Source organism: Mus pahari, chromosome 3, assembly GCF_900095145.1.
Source record: "Mus pahari chromosome 3, PAHARI_EIJ_v1.1, whole genome shotgun sequence".
Taxonomy (NCBI): Eukaryota; Metazoa; Chordata; class Mammalia; order Rodentia; family Muridae; genus Mus; species Mus pahari.
Genome location: NC_034592.1, coordinates 20,532,539 through 20,557,309, shown reverse-complemented (window position 1 = coordinate 20,557,309; position 24,771 = coordinate 20,532,539). Strand labels below are relative to the sequence as shown.

At 48.9% G+C, this 24,771-nt stretch overlaps 2 protein-coding genes across 7 annotated transcripts in view; one reads left to right on the top strand and one right to left on the bottom strand.

Moving 5' to 3' along the window:
• Ralgps1 (Ral GEF with PH domain and SH3 binding motif 1) overlaps positions 1-24,771 on the top strand; it is a 215,184-nt gene that overhangs the window by 82,173 nt on the left and 108,240 nt on the right. For all 6 annotated transcript variants that reach the window (XM_021195029.2, XM_021195028.2, XM_021195034.2 and 3 more), the window contains one exon: positions 4,661-4,787. In XM_021195029.2, coding sequence (XP_021050688.1) covers positions 4,661-4,787 — 127 coding nt within the window. The remainder of the gene's footprint in view (positions 1-4,660; positions 4,788-24,771) is intronic.
• Positions 17,669-24,771, bottom strand: part of Angptl2 (angiopoietin like 2) — a 32,147-nt gene continuing 25,044 nt past the window's right edge. The window contains exons 3-5 of the mRNA XM_021195036.1: positions 23,111-23,304; positions 21,592-21,862; positions 17,669-19,301 (exon numbers count right to left, since the gene is read on the bottom strand). Of these exons, the coding sequence (XP_021050695.1) occupies positions 19,102-19,301; positions 21,592-21,862; positions 23,111-23,304 (665 nt within the window). The 3' untranslated portion in view covers positions 17,669-19,101. The remainder of the gene's footprint in view (positions 19,302-21,591; positions 21,863-23,110; positions 23,305-24,771) is intronic.

Sequence of the window (24,771 nt, the reverse complement as noted above, 5' to 3'; positions counted from 1 at the left end):
TTTCTTTTCTTTTCTTTTCTTTTCTTTTCTTTTTTCTTTTCTTTTCTTTTCTTTTCTTTTCTTTTCTTTTCTTTTCTTTTCTTTCTTTTTTTAATGTATATGAGTACACTGTAGCTGTACGGATGGTTGTGAGCCTTCATGTGGTTATTGGGAATTGAATTTAGGACCTCTGCTCACTCCAGTCAACTCTGCTCGCTCAGTCCCTGCTCTCTCTGGCCCAAAATTTATTATTATGCATAAGTACAGACACACCAGAAGAGGGCATCAGATCTCATTAAGGGTGGTTGTGAGCCACCATGTGGTTGCTGGGATTTGAAGTCAGGACCTTCAGAAGAGCAGTCCGTGCACTTATCGACTGAGCCATCTTGCCAGCCTGCCTTGGCTTTTCTTACCTTTCTCTCCTAAGGATTATTGAGACTCAGAAGTTTCTAACACATCTGTTTCCCAGTCATTGTGATGTTTCATCCTCTCTGTTGCTCTGTCCTGTGACTGCCTTTCAGCTGCATTCCTTCTGTGGGGAGGGATGGGGGAGAAGAGCAAGCTAGGCTAGCACCACTGTGACCTCACAGGCGTCATTTGCCAAGTGAGACACAAAAGCAGCCTTGCAATAAGTTGGAATGATAACAGGTTTCATGGACACTTCTCAACTCAACTGTGTTTCAAAGTCTCAGTTTTTCCAAATGCTATGTACAGTGTTCTCCAGCACAGCAGAGCTGGGATGTAGCTTTTTTTTTCTCAACTGATACTATATAGCCAAAGAGATTTTAAAATGCTCCAAAATGCCCCCACTTTATTCTCTACTCACTCCATACTGAGCTCCTGAGTCCTCTGACTGTCCCGAGCCATGAGGTTTTTCATAATCTCCTTTCCTTTCCTTGTTCTCTGAGCATAATGGCTGAAGGATATGTCTGACTGGTTGAGCACTGGCTAGATTACGTGGAGTTCTGATGGCCCTTTCTGATGGTTCCTTATAAATGCTGGAATCTGAGAGACCCTCAGTTCATGGGGGTCACAATTGCTGACTCTACTGTAGTAAAAGTTTAACATGTGAAAGTGCTGTTTTCTGAATAAGCAAACACTATTTTTAAAGACCCAAATCTGAAAAGAATTTTTATCTGCATAATATATGCACATTAATTTAAAAAGATTGCCAAGTACTGAAAGGCTCATTGACACCCCTAGTCCTCCCTGCTTCTCCACTCCTTGTTCTTCCCACTCCCTCCCTCCCTCCCTCCCTCCTTAGAGGTAGCCTTCCAGGTTGGTGGTTTTTTCTTAGAGTCCACACCACAGCTCCACATGAGCATTTACTACAGTTTCTTGATCCACCTACTTTAGGCAATGTATAGACATAGTGGCTTAGTTTTCTAGGTCTAGCCTCCACACTTTTCCATCACAATAGTTCAGCCATCTTTGTTAAATGAGAGGTCAGGTTCCTTGTGGCTGATAGTGTGTGAGTGGGCTTTCCTGTTTGGTCAGAAGGTGAAACAGAAGTACTCTGCGCTTTCTTGAATAGTGGACCTGGTCATTCCAATTCTTCTTTTAAAAAAGTTCAAGACAGTGGGTTGGGTCAGCAGGTAAAGACACTTTGACCTGAGCCCTGTGATCTGAGTTCAGTCACAGAAGCTCATGTCATAGACACACACATTTTTTTTCACACAGAAAGATAATTGTAAAAGTTCCCTTCCCATATTAGCCACCTATTCCCCAGACTTATATATAATCTCAAAATTGTTTATTTTTATTGCATAAATCATCCCTCGTGCCACAGATGTGCTACCAGGGAGGTGGTCTTCTGAGCTGTTCCATGTGGACTAGTTGTTCCTAAGACCTGTATCTAATTGATTATCCCAGAATCCCTTTTACTGTTATTGAATAGTAATAGTAAAACTCTTGTGTACTGTGTCCTCTTTTATTTGATTCATTCCTTCAGTTTAGTAAAGGAAATTATCAATTGGTTGTCAAACACATCATGGGAAAATCTATTAAGTTTCTTCTTAAAGCAATTTATAAATTATTCTTGAGTAATCTGATCATGACCTGATTTCTTTTGTAGGCACAGAATAGAGCCATTTAGGAGATTCACAAAATCCAGCCCTTCTGAGTGTGAGTGTGTGTGTGTGTGTGTGTGTGTGTGTGTATCCAGGAAGGACAGAGGTGACAGACCTATAGTCTAAACACCCAGCAATGTGAGGTGCTGCTCATACAGGGATTGGATTCCTGGGTGGACTGGACATGGTGGAGAACCTAGGCAATGGCCCAGTTGGGACCAGAGAGCTAGCTGTGTGGGGATCAGTTTGAGTGAAGGCAGCAAGATTTGTGTGACAACTGGATGAATGTAGATGATCAGAGAAGTCAGTGGGGTTCTAGTTTGCATGCATCAGTTAAAAAAGAAAGCCAGGTGTGGTGGTGTGAAGGGGGTGGTTCCGATGCTAAGGTCCTGTTCTCCAATTGATTCTTGATCTATCAGTAAAGAAAGTCAGGGACTAACTGCTGGGTAGAGAGGAGGAGTTTATTTGTCATACTTTGGAGGGAGAAGAAGCCAGCAGCCATGTGAGGTCTCGGGAGGAGCCAGGGCCACTACTACAGGCAGGTGGACAGGGATGTGTGGCAGGGGCTAGGTGGGACTAGCCACTGAAGTTTAGGGTAGGTGGGAGGAACAGAGATAAAAATATTTACAGCATGCTTTTCCTGCTGGGAGCAGGAACACCCAGCAATTGTGTTCTAAGGCAAGTTGAGAAGGAACAAACTGTGTGTGTGTGTGTGTGTGTGTGTGTGTGTGTGTGTGTGTGTGTGTGTGTGTGTGTGTGTTTTATCCATGGATTCAAAGGAAGCTGGGAGGGGGCTGGAATTGCAGTTACCTCTGATAGTAAAAGTGGTAGCATAAAGCTACAACAGTAGTGCATACCTTTAAACCCAGCCGGCACTCGGGAGGCAGAGGCCAGCCTGGTCTACAGAGTGAGTTTTAGTATAGCCAGGGATGCATAGAGAAACCCTGTCTTGAAAGAAACAACAAAATCAAATGATGTCTCTATATATGCCTTTTTTCCGCTGAACCATGGGTCCCAGAGCTCTCTGGGCAAGTCACCCGGCCCCAGTGATGGTGAACCTGAAATATAGGCAGCAGTCCCAGCTTCTTTTTGCCTTTGGGTTCACAGAGGTCATTAGCCGAGGTGTATGTAACAGTGCTTTCCACATAAGCCAGTAGAAGACCGCATCATTCCTGCCCACCTGTTACTGTGATGAAAGCTTGAAATAAGCCAGTTAAGCAGAGTTGCTCCTAGCATCTGTGTAGTGTCCCTGTCCTTGTGAGTCCAGAACGTCTATGGAGAAATCAAAGCTTGTTCCTCAGTCTCTGGCTGCTTCAGCCCCCAGAGGCTTCCCTCTGAAGTACTATTTGCCTCCCTGAGCTATACATGGGCTCAGCAGACTTTCCCATGCGAGCTACATCATTGTTGGCTCCAGAGACTGAGGATGGAGCGATCTGTCAGAGCCTTCCCAGAGCAGGCTGGGGCTCTCGCAGGCAGCAGACGCCTGCACCCAAGGGTGAGTCCTGCGGGCTGAAGACCCAGGAGCTGCACTGCCATTTCTGCTTTCCTGATGCTGACAGCCCTTCGTCCACTTTTCTCTGCCGCACAGGCTGCTTTGGTCTGATGGGCATGGCAGCTCTGTTGGTTGATGCCCTTACATAGACCACTGGACTCCCAAGGCTAAGTTTGGCCAAGGACATACCAGGTGTAAGGTCTCCTTCATTTACACTCATGGCCTTACCCATTTAGCCATTGACCTTCAGTTTCAGGAGCCAGAATTGGGAGAACTCCCCCCGTAGTCTCATGTTATGCCCAAACCACACATCCTGGTAGCTCTACCCCAGCCCCTCTTTTTAAGCTTGGTTTCCTCTTCTCCTTTCCCCAAAGCCATTGCATTTGAAGACACATCTTGGCATTTCCTGGCACTAGACTTTGACTTGGCACGTGACAAATAGCTACACTGTAAGTCCTTAGAGTCAGGATAGAGACGCCAGGAGTTACGGTCTCTATCCCTTTCTGGAAGGTTCAGTGTGTACACTGAGCCCTCCTCTCTCTCAGTAGCTTCACATGCCAAGCACTTGGTTATCACAGCCTGTGTCTCATTTCTGATATGCTTTCTCTTACCCAGTGGTTCTGTAGATGGCTGCTTAAAGAAAGGAAGGTTCTTTTGTGAAACACCATGCCCTGTGATGTGATGTGATGATGTGGGGGATTTGGAGGAGAGCCCTGAGTTGCAGCCCTGTCATGTTCTCATGGTACATCTGCGTGAGTCGCATGGCAGTGGATGGCATATTTCAGCATGAGGCATTGGGGAGAAGACACTGGCTAGAGCTTTGGAGTGACGCTCCTAGGGACACTCTCTGAGCCCTGTGTTGTATTTGCCCTCGCAGGGGTCAGTGTTGGATGTGTAATGAAGGAGCTAGTGAGCATCCTGTGGCCAGTGGACGAGGCAGCTCTGAGGCTGACTCCTGTGAGATGAGTGCCCTTTAGCATCTGTACTTCTATCCAGGGTTTGAATGTATGTTTGTGGACATATATTCAGGTCTTTCCTTTTGCCATTTGTCACAGCCCCTGGCCTGTCAGCTTTTCTGATTGATTTTTTTCCCCTCCAGATAAATTTCTTTTCATTCTAGCTTTTGAATCGAAAAGACAAGACCACTTTTGAGAAACTTGACTACCTGATGTCCAAAGAAGACAACTACAAGCGAACCCGGGACTACATCCGAAGTCTGAAGATGGTGCCCAGCATTCCCTATCTAGGTATGAGTCTCAGTTGGCTTATTTTATTATTAACTTTCCAGGCAACACAACATGCTCAGGGCCAAATAAGATGTTTTTACAGTTTCTAGTTGAGATGTTTCCAGGAAGCAGCAGGGATCATGGATGAAGAGGTGGGTTGGTTGGAGAAGGCTGTTGATGCTTCCCAGGATAGGAACACGAGTGAGGTGGGAACAAGGCGACTCTGTCTTACGTACCTGGACTCTGAGGGCCTGGGCTCCTGAGCTGTGAGGGCTCCAGGCTTCCAGGCTGCAGCCCAGATAGGCTGCAGCCATGATGTTGGTAGGTCATTCTGTCTTGCTGGTTCTCAGATCCTTCCAAACTGGGGACCTAGGCATAAGTCCTCTGTTCTAGTTTTCTCTTCATTATTTGTATGCCTCATAAAATGCAGCAAAAGAGCCCGGCATGGTGGCGCACGCCTTTAATCCCAGCACTTGGGAGGCAGAGGCAAGCGGATTTCTGAGTTCGAGGCCAGCCTGGTCTACAAAGTGAGTTCCAGGACAGCCAGGGCTATACAGAGAAACCCTGTCTCAAAAAAAACCACAAAAATGCAGCAAAAGAAATTCTAGTAGCAATTGCTAAAACTTCCAGTTATAAAATTCTGTTTTCACTATAGGAATTGGTAGAAGGAGAAAGTTTCTTTAGTTATCCACTAAAAGGTGCTCTGCTTTGTATCTCACTCCTCTTGGCATGTGTAAAGATGTGTTTACTCCCGTCAGGCACCTCCTGCTGTCTGTATCTGCACTGTGGCTCCATACAGTTGGTTGGATTGGTCAGGCTCAGTTCTGCTCTTCTCCACTGCTGTTCACCCTGCTTACACTCTCTGTGGTGAACAGCCTTGTGCTGTGAGAACTTGTGGGAGTGTGTATGACTTTGTCATGGCTTCTTAGAAGCACGGGTGACTAGGAGTGCATCTTAGAGGGCGCTGTGTGCGCCACCGCCACTGCCGCCACCCTCCGCCGCTTCCTTTCTTATTCTTTTGTTTTCGTGAGACAGGGTTTCTCTGTGTAGCCCTGGCTGTCCTGGGACTCGAGCTATAGACCAGGCTGGCCTCGCACTCAGAGATACTCCTGCCTCCCGAGTGCTGGGATAAAGACATGTGCCAACACTGCCCGGCAGACATTTTCATTTCAAATCTATTTTTCTTTCCTTTTTATCTTATCAGTTTTGATACATAAAAAATGCTGTGTGTAGTTTAGTCTTCAGGAGAAAACCAATCTTGTTCTGATCTAAAAACAGTTTAATAACCAGGGAAGAGAAGGCTTTTCTACTGTTTGCACAGGCCTTCCGCAGCTTCTGAAGCATCCATCCCCTGTAAGCATCCTTTATGTGGAGTTTGTATTTTGACCAACCTTTACAATTATTAGTTTTTAAAATTTTTATTTTTATTTATGTATATGAATACTCTGTTTTCACACACACCAGAAGAGGGAATCAGATCTTATTACAGATGGTTGTGACCCACCATGTGGTTGCTGGGAATTGAACTCAGGACCTCTGGTAGAGCAGTCAGTATTCTTAACCACTGAGCCATCTCTCTTTCAAAATTATTAGCAAGGAGAGCTTTTTCCTTATTTACATTTTGACCATATTGTGTTATGCAGCTTTCTCTTATAAATATTAACTATTCTGTACACACACACACACACACACACACACACACACACACACACACACAATACAAAGTCTCACTGTGTATCCCTGGCTGGCCAGAAACTCACTGTGTAGACCAGGCTGGCCTCAAACTCACAAAGAACTTCCTGCGTCTGCCTTCCTCATGTTGGGATTACAGCTATATTTGCCTTTCATGGTCCTTGCTAGTTTATATTGTTGCCCCTCCCCACTTCCCTCCCCTCCCCTTCCCTCCCCTCCTCTTCCTTCCCCTCCCCTCCTCTTCCCTCCCTTCCCTCCCCTTCTCTCCTCTCCTCATGCCCTGTTAGAGTTTGTCCATTGAGCTTCACAAATAATTAAAGTTTAGGTTTTGGATTTTCAAAATTGACCACATTATCTTTCTGCCTTTGAATTTACTGTATTTCATTAATATAGGATGTGGTTTTTTTCCACATTTTAACTCCTCTGAAATTAATGATAAAGCAATTGCAACATTTTTAATTGGCAGTAATATTCTTGGTGGTATCTTTCTATCTATAATCAGTGACATTTTAATTTGATGGTGTAAGGATACATAAATATATATTAGGATATATATAAATACACACATATGTATGTATGTATGTATGAATGAATGAGTAACTCATAACTCTTGGCCATGGTTTGAATTTAGTATTTTAGGTTGCTTCCCTGACTTTACCTCATGTGAGAGGCCTTGTTTTTATTCTCTCCCTTTCCGTTTCCCCTTTCCCTTTCCCTTTCCCTTTCCCTTTCCCTTTCCCTTTCCCTTTCCCTTTCCCTTTCCGTTTCCCCTTTCCCTTTCCCCTTTCCCTTTCCCTTTCCCTTTCCCTTTCCCTTTCCCTTTCCCTTTCCCTTTCCCTTTCCCTTTCCCTTTCCGTTTCCCCTTTCCCTTTCCGTTTCCCCTTTCCCTTTCCCTTTCCGTTTCCCCTTTCCCTTTCCCTTTCCGTTTCCCCTTTCCCTTTCCCTTTCTCTTTCTCTTCCCCTAACCCCGTGTAGTCATCTCCTTTCCTGTTCTCTTTTTTTGGCTTGCTGTAAGCTCCTGTGTATATATGTGTTTGGTGGCTGTCCCAAGACAGAGAGCATGCTCATGTGCACAGCTTCTGTAGTGTGACAAGAGTGTCATCTAGGAAGGGGATTGGTACAGAGGTGCCGAGTTGAGGAGGGATGATGGCTGCTGTGTGTTCAGGCAGAGCAGGTGCTCTAATGTCATTAAAAATAGTGGGTTCCCCCCAGCTCTCTATTTTTTTCTGAGACATGGTTTCATATGTTTTAGGCTGACCTTGAAGTCATTATGTGGCCATGAGCCTCCCGCCTGCCTCCATCTTCCTACCTCTATCCTTCAAGGGTCATTCTTCTCTAGGAATGATTGTGAGAGCTGTTGTGCTGCCCCTTTGGCTGTGTTGTCTCTCTGTATGACCTCAGTAGCGAAGGCACTGAGGTCACAGTGGTCATGCCGGCCTAACACTTGACACTGCCCTTTCCCATCTCTGCAACTCAGGCAATCATTTTCCTGCCTGTCCCTTAACAAGTTGCCTGTTGAGTCTCTGTGGATTTCGGTTGTTCCTGTGATAAGTCTTGGGCTGGACTGTAAAGCAGTGTTGTCTTGGGGCTTCCTAGGTCATCAGGCAGTCTGCTCTGGCCTCTGGGACCTTTGCCACTTGGCATGTCTGGACAGAAATAGCACTCCTTGCTCTGTATCGCCTTTCTCTAGCTGGTGCTTCACAGAGGCTCCCTGACTACCTGCTTTGGCTTTGAGTGAGCCCCTCAAGTGGCCATGTTCCTGCCCCTTCAGCCTTCAGGTGGCTCCATTCCCCCTGACACAGTTAAGCTACACTTCTCATCTTGAAGCAGAACTACCCTAGCACAGAAGAGTTAGAGGGGAGGAGTAGGGTGTGCCTGTGCACACTGCTTCCAGTTCTCAGGATAGGTGACCCGGGCATAAGAGAACGTAAAATAAGACCTTCTATCTGCCCCACTCAAGCCCCACCCCATTGGATACTTTTGAAAATCCAACCTGTCTAGGGTGGATGTGTTTATCTAATTGGGAGCAGTTATATAATTCCTGGAAAGGACAACGCAAGAAAGAAAATGTTGGAGCCGTTTGTTTTCCTCTGGCAGATCTCATTACAGGTCTTTTCCAGGGGGGGAGGAGAAACCCTGGCCAGTCTCTGATGCTCCAGGTCCCGCCGATAATGTCTGCTCTCTGCTGCAGCAGGGGTCTACCTCTAGCCACAAGGGTGGGCTTCATTTTGTAACAGTTCTCTTAGCCCTCTGTGGAAGGTTTGATGCTAACCCAGTCTCTGGGCGTGCATGTTCCATGTGAAGATGGCTTCACTGGTCTTCACAGCTGTCCCTACCTAACCCTGAGCCTTCACTCCTCAGAGATAGCCAACCACACTTCAGTATCCTGAGTACTCCATAAAGCATGATTTAAAAAACACTGCAGGGCTGGATGGATAGCTCTTGCAGAGAATGAAGATTTGATTTCTAGTGCCCACATGGCTGCTCACAAATCCCTGTAACGCCCATTCCAGGGATGTGGCTTCCTCTCTGGCCTCTGAGGTTCCACACACACACACAGGACAAAGGCAGGCAAAACACCTGTACACATAAAATTTAAAAAATTAAAATAAAAAATTGAGAGAAAATATTGTATTAAAAGCAAAACCAGACTTGACATTAGCTCTTTCCAGACTGTGAACTGGTGCGGGGGAGTAGACGGTTAGTTTGTCCCTGAGTCAGTAGGAAGGCCTCCCCTTAGCACCACTTCTGGAGGGAATGGGAGGGGAGATCGGCTTTACCTCTCACTGCTGAGCCACTGTTTTGATCTAGAGGTATTTGGTTTGTCATTACTCACCATTTCTTCCAGGAAATAGCTAAATAAAATTAGGAATGTGATGGATTCGAAATGCTTTTGTGCCAATCTCAAAGTACCATAGCAGTGTGGAAAATTGTAATGTCTCAAGGAGCGAAGATCCAGATGTCCTGACAGCTCTTAGTAGCAGGGATGCAGACAGGTTCCTGCTAAACTCACCCAGACCATGAATGTGTAAGGGAAGGTCTAGAGCTTGAGTAAACCCTTCCATTTGGAAAATAAAACATTTATTCTTAAATATAAATTTTGACGTTTAGAACAGAGGCGAGCTCTTTGCCAGCAGCTGGGTCAAACTGCCAGAAACTAAAAGAACCTTAGAAAACAAACCAGCCAACCAGCACTAGGCTGCTCAGGGTCTCCCAGAACAGCAAATGAACACCTCAGTGGACACTGCGTAGGGTCAGTCACATCTCAGACTGGCCCTGAGCACTGGTTGTGTTCAAGGAATGAGAAGTAAGCCAAACATTTAGAAGGGAGAAGCTGAGGGCATACCTTGTCTGGGTTCCTGTGAGTTGGGGAAACATGTTTGGCAGAAAAACTGGCTAGGGAGTCAGGAATGATGGAGAGGGGAGTGTGTCAGAGAACGTGGCTGCCTGGGACCAAGGGACTAGATCCCTGAGGGGCTGGACATTAAGAGTGGGGAGCCCAGGCTGTGACCTGGCTGGCTAGGGACAGTGGGGGCAGGGAAAGTTTTAAGCAGAGTCACTGCTGGGTTTGCATTTTACATGCATCTTTGTGACTGTAGCACACTGAGTGGCTTCCAGGGCTTCTGGAAGGAGGAGAGAAGACCTGCCAGGGGTCATGTGTGAGTGTGTGATGAGTGACTCAAGTCCAGAGTACCAGGGGAGGGAAAGGCCTTTAGAGACGACTCATCAGAGAGCAAGGCCTTAGACCCAAGGCCAAGGGATGCAGCCCTTACACCTGATAGAGAACTACACACACTACTCTTAGGTCTTGGTCTTCCAGAATTCAGGCGTGCTTTTGACTGTGGTTCCTCTTACCATGGAGTTGAAAGAGTGAGCGTGGGACTGAGTGAGTGTGCATATGCAGTTAGTGTCAGCAGGGCCAGTGGGGGCCACTTCCCCCAGACGGAACCCAGCAGTAACTCATCTGTACTGTGGGGTAAAGAATATGACCCCAGATTGACCAGCACTGCGGTGGTCTCTTCCTTGAATGTGCAGCAGAGAAAAATCCACCCACACAAAGGAGCCCTGCCTTTTTTTCAGTCCCCACCCCATGTGTTTGGAGGATCCCCCAGTAATACTCACTTGTTCCATAGCTCCTGTCCAACAGTTGCTGTTCCACGAGCGTGCGTGCCTGGCCCCAGTTCTCTGACTCTTCCCATTCTTCTGTCTAATTGCCTCCTGCCTTCCTAGCCTGACTTTCTAGCTGGGAATCTTCTTGCTCAGATGGGGCTGCAAGTCTTAAGCATGGCAAGGGGATATCAGCACCACAGAGAAGGTCTGAGTTGGGTCAGTCCGAGGAGGCTGCAGGATGGGTGTACTTCTCTTCCCTGCCACTGTGCCCACAGTCCTGTCAGGTGGGAGTTACTACTGTCCTCCTCCCCTAGCTGAGAGATTGTTTAGACATGTTTTTCCTTCTTCAGGGCAGCCATCCAAGCCTGCTGGGGATCCAGCAAGCAGGAGGGTACTTCCCTCTCAGCCCAGGCTCAACCAGACAAGTGATTTCAAAGATACTTTCCCATGATTTTGTGGTAAGCTGCATATTGCTTTAAATAGCTCCCTTCCAGAAGGGAGAAAATTACTTTTATTTGTACAGCCTCCAGATTTGTTATCTTAAAAATTAAATTTCTCCAGGACATTGCAAGAGGCCAATGGATATTACCAAATACCCCCGATTTGTAAATGAGACTACTCAACACTTTTGACTATTGTTTACCCAACCATAGGCCAGAGGAGTACCAAGTTTAACTGAGCTCATGGTGGGGATAAGCTTCCACCTAGCCTGAAGGTCCTTAGGTCACCATTGCTGTTTCCATGGAGATAAACCAGGAGGAAAACAATGTGGTCAGGAGAGGAGTCCTCAAGGCATGTTGGCTCCCAGCCAGGCTGGGACTAGAGGTAGACCTACCATCAGCTCTGCTCTGGGTCAGGTTTTGTCTAGGCTTACAAAATGAGGCAAGGATGCAAGCATACTGCTGTGCACTAAGAGCATTCTCATAGCAGGGACCTGGGGGTCTCTCTAGTGAGAAAGTGACATTAATAGTAGTCACGTAATTCATGTGACAGGTGCTGAGTCACCCAACCCTCCCCACTCCCTTGCTCTGAGGCACTATTTTTAGCTTATTTTGCAGCTGTAGGGTATGAATGAGGTCAATGATGGAGTGACTCTTAGAGATTAGATAAAAGACTACGTCCATCCCCTTACTCAGAGGTCACCCGTCCTGCAGGGCTCCAGCCTGTGTTCTATAGTCCTTTGAAGAAGCTCCTGTGGCAAAGAAGCAGATTCTGCCCATTAGTTGAGCCTTCACATGAAGCCTCAGCCCCAGCCTGCAGTTTGACTGATGTCTCACATCTGAAGGCAGAGGCATCTACCTCAGAAATGCCTGCGTTCCCACTGCATAGAAACTGTAAGATGATGCGGTAGTTGTGGTGTTTTGAGGCAACACTGAGAAGATGAAGGTGGCCGATCTGTACACTTCACTCTGATGACACTCTTTGTTGTTCCGTCTTTATGGGTACGAAAAATGAACTGTCACCGTGTGCTTGCAGGAGACTGTGCTGTAATAGCACAGTCCCTCCTGGAAGCTGACATGCAGGGGGACTCTACAGTGGTTGCCACTTACAGTTCTGGGGATGATCACTGGGATCTGGAAAGGCCTAGAAGGTTGCCCCAAGAAGGGTTGCGTCTGTAGACAGGTGTGCCCTGGACTCTGGGCATCTGAGGGAGCCTCCATTCCTTCCTGTGTGACCATCCAGAAAGGTTGTGCCCTAGGACAGCACTGGGTACCCAATCTACAGAGTTGCTGTGGAGATCATCCACATTACAAAGAAGTCTATAAAGTAAAATGTCGCTCTGCCCCTCCCTGAGGCCATTGCCGGAAGCTAGAGTGCATGCCCATCCACACAGTCCACAGCAGTCAGCTGACCACACCATGGTCCGACCCTGAGCTTTTTAACCAGGTGGGAGCTTTTCATGCATATTGTTTGTCCCTTACATGTTTCCCCCACCCAGTGTCATAGATTCTTTCTAATGAATGCAGGTGTACACACTGTCATTCTTGTCCTGTGGAACCCTCAGGTAGCTCATTTGAGAAGTGTGATGTTTGTTTCCCCCATTTACAGGTAACATTGTGGGGACACCTGGTCATCTGTGCCGTTCTTTGCCCAGTGGAGTATTCATAAGCATAGGGACCTCTAGGATGGAGACAGGCTTCATGGTAGCTGCTATCCAGAGACCCTCTGAGAAGGCTCCCATGGTCGGCCACCAACAGCCCTTTTTCTCAGTCTCCGGCCTAGAGTGTAGGTGTTGCTGAATTCCCCGACAAGTGTTACTAACCCTGTGTTTGCTTCCTGGCTATCTGTCCCAGCCTCCTTTCCCTGTATGCCCTGCCCATGGAGAGCAGGCTAGCCTAAACGTTTGCCTGGAGCCTGCTCAGCATTCCAGACTTTGAGGGGGTGACACTGAGATGTCACCTCTGTCACTGTGATGAGGTTGCAGGCCTTTGTCATCTCACAGATCCCTCCACATGAACCACCTCCCAGGCTCTCTGCCAGCTTTGCAAAGTCTCCAGGCAGATGTGAACAAGGTACCCTCTCCTATCATGGGGTGTCCCTTAGCTTCAGGGCACACTGCAGCAGAGGGAAAGGAGCATATCCTAATCAGCTTGTGGAGTCAGTTTCATCAGAACTCTCATGAAGTTCAGCCAGCTGGAACATGGATATGGGGGGCAGATCCCAGTGGAAGTGCTTTGGGCTACAGTGCAGATTAGAAGGATGCTCCATATCTGGGCTAAACTAGATCAGGATATTCCAGCTCCAGAAGACAGGGGACTTGACTGGCTCTATAGTAAAGTACGTATCCATAAGAAGCAGCGATCTGGGTAAGGATTGGATGTACCTTGGTTCTGGGATCTGAGAGACTGCAGTTAGCAGACCCTTTGACTGTGGTGGTGGCCAGATGAATGAGCTTGATCAGGATCCAGTTACTAGCTGATGCAGGCCAGCTGTAAATAGTGCCAAAGGTCAGGACTGCTGAGTGTGGAGGGTGTAGAACAGTTGGTTCTTGATTCTGATGGAAGAAAACGAGAAAGGCAGGACCCAGTGACTTTCACCCTGGCAGGGTGCCCAAGGAACGGGAAATCCCTTCCATCACTGCCCCCTGTTACTCTGTGCCCATTATGCCAAGGTACGCTGTGTAGACGTCTATGCCCCGGCTTCCTGATACCTGGCAGCTGCCACTCCTGTTCTCATCACATTGGAGATGAGGCAATGGGAACCATGTGGGTCCCCTCCTTCCCTGGCTGGAGGGCTGTGAGCTCAGCAATCAGACTGACTGTATACTCAAATTCTGAGTGTCTTGGGCTACACATCACTTTCAACTGTGAGCCTCAGAATTCTGTGTTAAAATCTTATATACTCATATAGTCTACTTCCTCCACTGGAAACAACTAGAGACATACACATAGAAAGTATGCAGTAGATAGGAGATGGCATTAGCCTTAGCCAGCAGTGGGGACCTTCTTGCTTCTCATATCCAGAGAGACCATAAAGAGAAGGTTGTGACCCTAGGGTGTTGTGTCTAATGGCTCAGCTAGACCTGGAAGGGTGGGTGTTCATTTCAGGAGAGGTAAGGGTCAGCAGAGGAGGGTCTGAAGACATGGTGTCCATCGAGTTGGTGTCCTGGAGGGAGTGGGGACTAGTAACAGCTCGAGTGTACCTAAACGTTTTTGTTGATTTATACCGTGCCTGTGGTCCTTCCTCCTCTCCTGAGACCCTGAGGCTGTCCCTTGCCTCTCACCCCCTAACATCAGCATTGCGGCCAGCCGTGCTCTAAGGTAGGGCTGGTGTGCATCAGGCTAGCCAGCTGGTTCCTTTGTTTAGGAGTTGCATTGGAATGGAGATGCTGACCCTCAGCCTGGATCCCTGTGCTCAGGAATGTTGGCTGGCACTATGGTCCCAGACAGGGAGTGAGAATGGACTGTAGATAGATCCCCAGTGGGAAACCCACAGGAAGGGGAGAGAATCGGAGCAGAGATGGCTCTTCCTTGTTTCCTGAAGACTTTCCAGGCAGTTTCTAGTTCCTGACCTTTATGAGGTACCCCATGTCCTCGTGTGACCCACTTATTAAGTGAGCTGGACTGAGCCAGGTGTAAGATGAAGCCAACCTCAGTTTTCCTCCATGCACCTTTCAAGCCTTCTCTGTGGATATTTTATTTTTTGTTTTTCCCATTCAACCCTGTCCCCCAGATGAAGCTGAGACTACACAGGCCCGTTAGTCTCTTCAGTGACAAAACCCAGTCCCTTCTAACTATACCCTCATTCCAGGTGGTTCTGTGTAGAGATCTGGTCCAGACACCTGGAGCCTGGCAAGACACGAGGTAGGCTTCATTGCTGGGTTTTTGCTAGTCCCACTGCCTCTACCACCAGCCTAGTGTGTTCTGGGCTTGGGATGGGGGTGGGGAGGTGCCTTCTGCAGAGGCCTGGTTTTCATCCAGAGCTTGTGCTGGGTTAAAAACTCAGCTTGCTCATCCCCTCCCCTCTTGGTATTTGGCTTTCCTTCTGTTTACCCCAGCTCCTGTCCTTGAAGGAGAAATGCTGCTTCCCCACTATGTCCTAGGTTTCTGCCTTGCCCCTGCCCCACCAGGCTACACTCTGGGCCTGGACTCCCTCCTCCTTGCTTTGGTGCCTGGGACCTTAGACTTGGGATCTAATCTGAGAGTGGTGAGCCCTTTCATCCTGGTATTTCTTATTGCTTGGCTTGGGGTGAGGGGCCACCTATCCCCCCCAAGGTGCCAGAGGACACTGCTTCATCTGGGGTCTCCTCCTCACCCCCCCCCCCCCGTCACTGATTACACAGATCCTAGGAGGGCATTGGCTAAGTTGCAGAGGCTGTTTCCAGACACTTGTTGCAGAGTGCTCTCACACTAGTTCTGGAGTGGGTGATCCTCAGTAGCTGTCACTTTCTCTGAAACCACCACAGTTGTGCACCTTTGTGCACATGTAACAGTGCCCTTTGCCTCCTCTCGGTTCTCTTACTATAGCAAGACTGGGACAGGTCAGGGATGGAAGATGGGAGTGGGGTGGGAGCTCCAAACACTGAGGTCCTGTGAGCTCATGCCACCATTGCATCCAGAAGCCTGAAGGTTATTTCAGTATTGCTCAAAGCAGCAGCCTTTGGGCGAAGGGCCTCTTGGTACCACTCAGCAGTGCTATTGCAGAGACTGGCTGGGACTGACACTGAGGGACAGGAAGGAGGAAGGTTGGACTGTTGCTTTTTATCCATATCTGCAGACAGGCGAGCATACCAAGGAGAGAGAACTCGGTGCTGTTGGAACGTGTGTCATTGTGGATCTGCAAAGTCACTGGTGAAGGTCAGAGTGGTCCTCTCTGGCTGGTCAGAGCCCAGGAGGCTGCCTGGCTGTGTATGTGCACTACATTCAGGGTCCTGAGCACAGTCCTTTCTCCAGGCTCCAGCCCGCTGAGCTGACACCACCCACCCCCACCCCCACCCCACCCACCCCCGGGAGAAAAGGCTGTGCATCTATCTCTGCAAACCTCACTCCTTGTCTTTTCACATACCCACCATGTGATCTGAGTAAGACTTGGCTTGGGGACTAGGGACATGACCCAGTGAGTAAGGCGAATTGCTGTGAAGGCAGGAGGACCTGAGTTCAAATCCCTAGTACCCACATAAAAGCTAAGCATGGCTACAAGTGCCTGTAACCCCAGTGCTGGGGGTTGGAGACAGGCAGATCCCAGGAGCTCATTGGCAAGTTAATCTAACAAAACAGGGAGCTTCAGATAGAAGAAGGCACTTCACATCTTCCCCTGACCTCTTCACACATAGCATATACGCATACATACACCACACCATCATGTGTGCATACATGTGCACACATACAAACGGGGATGTGAGTACAGGGCTGAGGCTTGGGAGAAACAGTTGGTGTCAGTTTCATTTGGATCTCAGATGCTTTGCAGTGAAGGGGTGGGGCAGGGGGAGGGCTGCTTCATACTTTCCAGACCAGGACTCTGTTTGGGGATTTGACCCCAAGACCAGGGATCTGGAGGAATGAGCCTTGTTTTCCTCAGCCCTGTTTCTTCACCCCGACTCCATCTATGTGGGAGGTGTGTCTGGCATCTGCACCAAGGTTGGGACATTGTCCTTAGGCAGTGTTCAGCTTCCACAGTCACCCCAACAACTACAGGAGTTGGGAACAAGTCAAGAATTCATGTTAAGTGCCTGTCACCCCATACCTCTGGACGGTTTCTGTTGGATCATTTCTGGTCCACTCCAAGGCCCACTCTAGCTTTCAGAAAACACTTGGCCACTACCCCAACCTACCTTGGAGGAGCATTCCCATGGCGGTTAAGGACTGCCATGTAAGCCATGGTACTTGAGCCACTTTTTAGTTCTCTCCACAAACCAGAAGAAGATACTTCTCCATGTCTTAGTAACACGAATTTCTTTCCATCTTTACAAACCCAAGAGGCAGCATGTGATGTCTTATCCTTCATTTAGGGCACTGCCCTTGTTCTTAATGGTGTGGCGTTTTTCTTATCTATCAGCCACTTGTGATATCTAAGTTGGTCATAAATGTGATCAAGTTTTCTGCCATGTGCTTATACCTTCTGAATCTGAATTTGCCTATGGTATGAATATTAATTCTGTATTTGGAGTTAACATACATAGCAATGCACAGTCTTGGTCTTTTTTGCCCCTGATTTTTTTCCTTTATGGATTTAGGGCTTTCCATAGTGCCTAGAATCCCTCCCTGGTCTATTTTACAAGGAGACAGTTCTGGCAGGCAGCGTGGGAGCCTGTTGCCTGCACTCGCCTTTAAGAAGGTTTGACCTAGATGATAGAATAGCTTTGGCCAAGGGAAGGCTGGGAAAGGGAAGACCTGAGCCATAGTTGGGTCCACAGGACCAGCTCTGAGGAGCCCCTGGTGTTAACTGCCTGGCCTATGAGGAGTTGCTTGGGCATTTGAGTCTTAGACAGAAATTGAAGCTTTGCTGCAGAGGGACACTGGCCAGAGGTCCCCTGGTGTGGGGACCTGATGGGGCAGGTATGTGGGTGTGGTCTTGATGGCCTTATATATGCTAGATGCTGCATCTCTTGCTTTTACAACATAAGAAGAAGGCATTCTAGAATAGCAACACACAGTGTGGGCGTATCCATGTAACACTGATGGCTTTTATTGCAGATTTGTGTCATTACAAGGATAGTCTGTTTGGCAATATATTTTTTAAAAACATAAACGAACAAAACCTCCCTTTTATATATACACAGAACATGCTACATGGTACACTGGGAGAAATGCTGAGGTAACAGGGCAGTGCACCCAGATGTGGACAGTACCAAATGCCCCACACCTCACACACCTGGCACACACACCCACTGGGAGGGTCTCACCTTCTTACTTATCTCTTGCCCCTGGCATCGCAGTCATCTGGTAACTCTAAACAGGACTCAGGAAGCCACCCTGCTGCAGTGTGTCAGGAGGCCCTGATGGCATGGTAACTCATGGAAAGTCAGTTTTTCCTTCTGTGGCCTCATCCTCTGAGGAGATGTAGCTTGGTGACAGGGTGAAGATTGTTCCCCATGAGCACAGGACCTCAAATCTGCAGCTGTCTGGGGATCCCAACCTACTGGCAGTGACTTCTCTCCAGTGGGGTGTCTCTGGCAAAGCTGGGTACTGTTTGTGTAGAGGTTAAAATTCTGTGGAGGCTAAAGTATGAATGGAAGGTGCAGAACTGAATACAGGTCTATGCCGTTGCCTCTGTGGCTTCTGGCCTGGCCTTCCCTTCTCAGCCAGGACCTGAGCCCAGACTGTTTCCTGCCCAGAGGCCAATGAATTGTGCCAGAAATAAAGCTCTGTGTGGCAGAAAAGGAGAAGCCAGAGGAACGGGGAGAAGAGGACCCTTGACTTCCAGTGAGCAGCCAGAGACTAAGGCACAGGAGGTGCAGGCCGAGGGGTAACTGGATGGAGGGATGCTGAGCCGTCCTGAGAGGGGAAGTACAACAGTATGAGGGGAGGTGGGGTTCAAGCAGAGAAGGCCAGGAACCCCTATGTGAGAGATGAGCTTGAGGACATTCTGGGAAAAATCCAGGCAGTGCCAAGGACTGTTTTTTGAAATCAGGGCTACAATGCCTGTTCTGTCCTTAGACAGTGAGACATACATTGTCTTAAGCGCAAAGCTGTGGTGCTGGAGTTAGCACCCAAGAACTGAGCAGGAAAAGTTAAGTATATGTGGAAACCCATATGTGTATCTAGACATCCCACGTGTGATGTGTGTCTAAGAGCATACACCTGGTGGCTCATGTGCATGTCTGTCTTATCTGGTGTATTGGCAGTTGTGTCTTTATTAAAGGGACTTAACTGATTGGAAGACTCTGCAGTTCTATCCTGTCCTGGAATACAAGGGGCTGTTGGGTGTAAAAGAAGGCAGGAGGGACAGAGAACGTCATTCATTTCCATCATCTGACAGAGCCACATTGGAAAGCAGAGTCCTCCAGCCTGAGGTGGGCCAGCGAAGAGCTGTGCTGAGGTCGCACGGCTGGGATGGCTTCTGGCCATGGTGTTAGTGGCCAGGCAGGGAGAGTTTAGTGGAAGGTGTTGGGGTTGGGCCGAATCATCATCACCACCTTCTTTAGCGAGTAAGAGCCTCCTCGGAACTCAGCCCAGTAGACCCCGTCTTGGTATCGGCTCCGGTAATGGCCCCCACGGTACCAGACCCCATTGAGGTTGGAGTGAGCACAGGCGTTATACCACCATCCTCCCTTCTGATAGTGGGCACAGTTTCCTGTAGGGAGAGAATGGTGTCAGGTGTGTTTAGAAGGAAGTGGGTTTGCCCCATCCCTAGTGTGTGTGCTCAGGGTCTTCGCAGAACCCTCAGTAGGAGGCCTGCCTTTGCAGCTTAGCTTTGTGACGAGCTGATGGTACGTTACAGATAGGCAGCTTTGCCTCTCCCAGTCTCCGTGTTCTCCACAGTAAAAGGACAAGAATAATGCCCACCACACAAGACCGCTGTGAGGATAAATGAGGGCCATGCTTAGCCCTTGGCCTGGGTTCCACTCAGAGGTGAAAATGGAACTGGCTTGCTGCAGGCTGGGGAAAGGGAGAACCGCTCTCTCTGACAGGTTTAAGAGATGAAAGAGCCGGAAAAGACTCTTTCAGAATGGTGAAGGAAGGGTTTAAATTCCATCCAGATAACTTTTTGTGTTATTTTGTAAAAGAGGGATATTTCCATGAAACCCTTGGCATTATCACATGTATTGCATTCTGCTGGCAAGGACAAGCAGTTCACTAATTAGAAGTGTGGGCAGGGTGCAGGCAGGCATGCTGGGGCATGGCAGGCATGCTGGGGCATGGTGTCCCACAGAGGGTGGACAAGAAGAGCTAATCACCTGGACATAGCTGGGCTCTGGTCCTAAGAGACATCCCTTCCTCAAGGGGGAGCTGTCTCCATAGAAGTCATGGGAGGAGGGACGAGGAGGTCACAGGCAGCAGGAAGCTGAGGGCCTTAACCCCAGCCATCCCATATTTCCCAGAGATTTTCTTGGGGCTTCTGCTAAGCCATGTCCTAACACCACTAGGACCAAGTTGCAGACAGGGAGAACCCCCAGAAGTCTCCCTATTCACCCCCTGGCCCCAGTCCTGTGTACCATTGAACCCCATCTGACAGCTTCCACTGAACCCCATCCGACAGCTTCCATTGAATCCCATCTGACAGGTTCCACTGAACCCCATCCGACAGCTTCCATTGAATCCCATCTGACAGGTTCCACTGAACCCCATCCGACAGCTTCCACTGAACCCCATCCGACAGCTTCCATTGAATCCCATCTGACAGGTTCCACTGAACCCCATCCGACAGCTTCTGCTGAACCCCATCCGACAGCTTCCNTGAATCCCATCTGACAGGTTCCACTGAACCCCATCCGACAGCTTCTGCTGAACCCCATCCGACAGCTTCCATTGAATCCCATCTGACAGGTTCCATTGAACCCCATCCAGCAGGTTCCTTACCCTGTGATAGCTTTCAAGGACTGCTGTAGCCATGGCCCAGCATCAGGCACACGAAGGCCATCCTTCTTCCTCTTCTGAAAGCTTTTGTACTTTTGGCTCAGAGAATTCCCCACTCCCCCAACACACACACACACACACACACACACACACACACACACACACACACACTCTGTGGCCCTTACAGCAGAGTTAGTTCAGTGACAAAATGGACAGCTAGATCTCTGTGGTATGAGGACAGGCAGGCCCTGTTCCACCTGACCCTGGAAGTTATGCAAACTATCCACTAGAGTGTGGCCTAGGGACCTGGGATGAGTTTCCTCTGATGTAATAGGCAGGTATCAGGGATTACTTGAAGCACAAGCTATTTCTGAGATAGCCTCCAGAGCTCACTCCTCAAAGGGACAAGGTCCACTTTCAGACCAGATTAGTGGGTGGCTAGGCAGGATGGGCTAGGCCTGCCAAGGAAACAGACTCAGTTTAGAGGTCGTGTCAGCCTCCGGAGCCATGGGCCTTGCTCATTAGCCAACCTACAGTGCCTCTGGGCCTCATGAAGTGGTCCTGAGTGATGGGCTTCAAAACCATGTGCTTGGATGGAGGACATTACAGGTAGCCAGTAAGAGAGTCCCATGCAGATTCTTACTGCATGCTGCGTCCTAACCCCACACTGAGGTAAATGCTCTTGTAAGGTTCCCTGACCTTCTAGGAGGCATTGTCCTTACTTCCGAGTATGCAGCATGCTGTGGATGCATGGCTGAGGAGATGGGGCCAGCCTTGGAGTGTGGAATGCATGACACAGACTCTGTGGGCTGTGAATATGTGTTCTCAGAACTGAGAAGCCTGAAGCATGCATGCCTTGGCCCAGGGCAGCCCTCGTCTGAGCTCTGTGCACCGCTGCTTCCACTTTTGTAAGTGTCATTGTCTGAAGGCAGTAGGCAGAAGGAAGGCAGTGGTAACACTGCCTGACACAATGGCATCCTCCTGCCCCAGGCCTTGCGGTCAGGCCTCTAATGTTGGTGGATCTCTCATCCCTGTTCAGCGTCTAGGTTTGGTTCTTTGTTTCCTACCTGTGTAGACATCATGGTCCCTGTCCAGGGTGGTGAACTGTTTGCCGTTGTGCCAGGTAAAGGAGTCGCCTGCGTTGCCATGATAACGCCCCAGCCGCAGCTTATAGTACTCGCTTTCTGGCTCCAGTCGGAAGCTGGCATACTCAGCAAAGACCTTGCGGCCAGACCAGTCCTCCATGGTTACAAGCAGTTTGTAGTTGCCTTGGTTCGTCAGCCAGTAGATGTTCTCCAGGCCCAGCCAGTACTCACCGTCGATGTTCCCAAACCCTTGCTGGGGAAGATCCAGAGAGATTCAGTGAGGGGTCTGTGTCCCAGGAATAGTCAGGGTGTAAGGCAGGCCTGGGCTCCAATCCCTGCTACCTGTGTATGAGGCTCTGTGTCTGGGTGAGCTACTGAACCTTTGTAACTGTCAGTCATGTGCCATTCACACATCTGATGAGCACACCTTTTCCCTGCCATCATGTGAGCCTGTTTCGTATTGCCTGAGGCTTCTGTAAATTCTCAAGGGCAGGAAGATGTGGTCACTCAAGAGCCTGGCAGCCAGCATTGCATAGACAATGCCATTGCCTCCCCCATGCCTCGGTCGCCTTCTCTGGACATGGGTTATGTGTGCGGGTTATACATAAGCTCTAGCATAGACTGCCACAGCTAAGAATTGTGATGGGCCTGTGACATCTACCTGGCCCTTCTAGGTTTGAAACTCATTAATTTTATTACTCATTTGATATGTGCTTTGGGGTATCAGCGAGCAGTGACCCCCAAAGTCTTTGAAGTGGTTTTCAGAGCCAGGTACTATCGGCCTCCATAGGATGTGTGAACTCCTGCTGTGCTGTACCTTCTCTTTGAGAAAATGGAGGAGTGCAAAGAGGACCTCAAGGCTAGGCTTCAGAGGAGGTACAAGCAGGAGATATACAGGCTACCCGGGTGGGGCAAGCCAGGGTGGAGGAGACTGGAGGCATTGGGGCTGATGGGAGCCCTCGGCTGCCATTGCTGCTTTACCATGCGGTAGCTGTGAGTCATGTGCAGGGTACTCTCCCTTCTCACCTGCAAGGTGACTTTGTAGCAATACCTTCCTCAAGGGCATAGTCAAGAGTTACAGTACCTGACACAGGACCTGTGTCCATTGACCTGAGCTGCTCATGCCATCCTTACTGTCCCCTCTTGAGGGGTGGGAGAGCATTGACTTACAAGGAGAAGCATTCCGTATCCTGGGCACTGGGAGGCCCAGAGAATGGATCTTGTAGTCAGGGCTCACTTATTGTCAGAGTTCCCTACATGTGGCTTTTAGGGAGCTTCCCAGGCTCCAGGGCCTTGCTACCTTCCCCTTCTGAACCTCAAGAGCAGATCCACCTTATAGAGGCCCCAGCTGGAAGTAAGATGCTGTCTCCTCTCTGTCCTCTCCTGGACAGCAGACACGGAGAGGCCTGGCCTTACCACTCAGATGGCTTTGCAGAGATGGTCCTGTCCTTGTCCTGTGCAGTCACCTTACAGGCAATGCATACAGGCCCAGTGGTCTCACCTTATAGGTCTCCCAATTCCTGAAGAAGTTGACAGAGCCATCCAGGCGTCTCTGGATGACAGTCCAACCCCCAGGGTCGTGTCTCTGGTCACACCACACCTGCATCAGGCGGTTGGTATTCTCAGGCTTCACCAGGTAAATGGAGCTGGTGCTGTGACCATCCTCCAGGGCTTGCAGGCAGTCTCTCCATGGACCTGTAGGCAAATATGTGTATGTTACAACTGTCTGCTGCCAGGCTAAACCAAGCTGTGCTCTAGACAGGCATACACTCCAGCAAGAGCTAAGGAGCACATATTGAAGGGGCAGATGTTGTCATTTACTATCAAAGCAAGAGCCCAGGCCAAGAATCAGGAGGCCTGGACTCCAAGCCCATTCTGCTCTCACTTCCTCTCCTGTCCATGAGGAGCTGGTTCTTCACCGCTCCTCCACCCTGCTTTCTTTGTAGGTTAGTCACTGTTCTTCTCATTCAGAGCTGTTAGATTACAGATCATTTGGGTGGTTATTCTTTGAGTGACTTTAAAAAAAAATTATCTATCTATCTATCTATCTATCTATCTATCTATCTATCTATCTATCTATCTATCTAATGTATGTACACGGTAGCTGTCTTCAGACACACCAGAAGAGGGCATCAGATCCCATAACAGATGTTTGTGAGCCACCACATGGTTGCTAAGAATTGAACTCAGGACCTCTGGAAGAGCCCCTGACCCTGGCTCTCTGTCCTCTAGTAATGTCCTATGTTTTGAGATTACTTGAGTTATCAGGTCTGGTCAAGTTGGGGTCTTCCTCAGTGACTGGAGGAAGCGTCTGGAGGTTTTCAGGGTCTGCCTAGGAGACCGCATGGCCATGATCATTACACTTGCTGTGTGCTTTTCAGCGCCTCTGAGACTGAGAGTCGTTACAGGACATGAGACTTGCTCCCTACTTTGTATGTTCCTTCTATAACTGTTCAGTCCACGGCTGCAGTGGTGCACACCAGTCATCCTAGCACTTGGGAGGGTCAGGAGCTCAAGGCCAGCCTCTGTAACAAAGTGAGTTCTAGGCCAGCCGTGGTAATGAGGTTCTGTCTCAGAAAACAAAGGTTAAAAAACGACAATAAAGCCAGCTATTTATTGAGTCCCACGCCCTAAAGGCTGCCCTAGGTCCCGGAAACCTAGGGCAGTGTAGCTTGTCTCTGGTGGCCAGACTCCACCAGCATTCTTAGCTAATTCTGGTGATCTTCTCTTTCTCTCTCCATGAGTGGGAAGGTAGCCCTCTGTGGTCAGTTCACCCAGCTTTTCCTGCAAAGGCCCAGCTTTGCAGGTTCCTGGAGGCTAGCACTTTGGTTCAGCTAGCCTGTTGTGTTGGCTAAAGCTTAGATTTGGGAACCTTACTGGGCCCTGCAAACAGTGCCTGTTGGGAACAGAAACCATCTGCTTCTTTGTCCGTCTCTGTGCCAGTTTAGCTGGATGCTGACTGTCAGTGTGCTGCTTTCTTCATTCTCTAGGGGCTTCCTACACCCTTGCCTTTCCTCTGCACACAGGAAAAGCAGGTTCCCCAAGTGCCCAACCTATGCTGAATGTATGCACATAAGCATGCACTTCCTCCCTTCCTCCTGCTCTCCCTCCCTCTCTTCCTTCCTCCATTCTCTCCTTCCCTCACTTCCCTCCCTCCCTCCC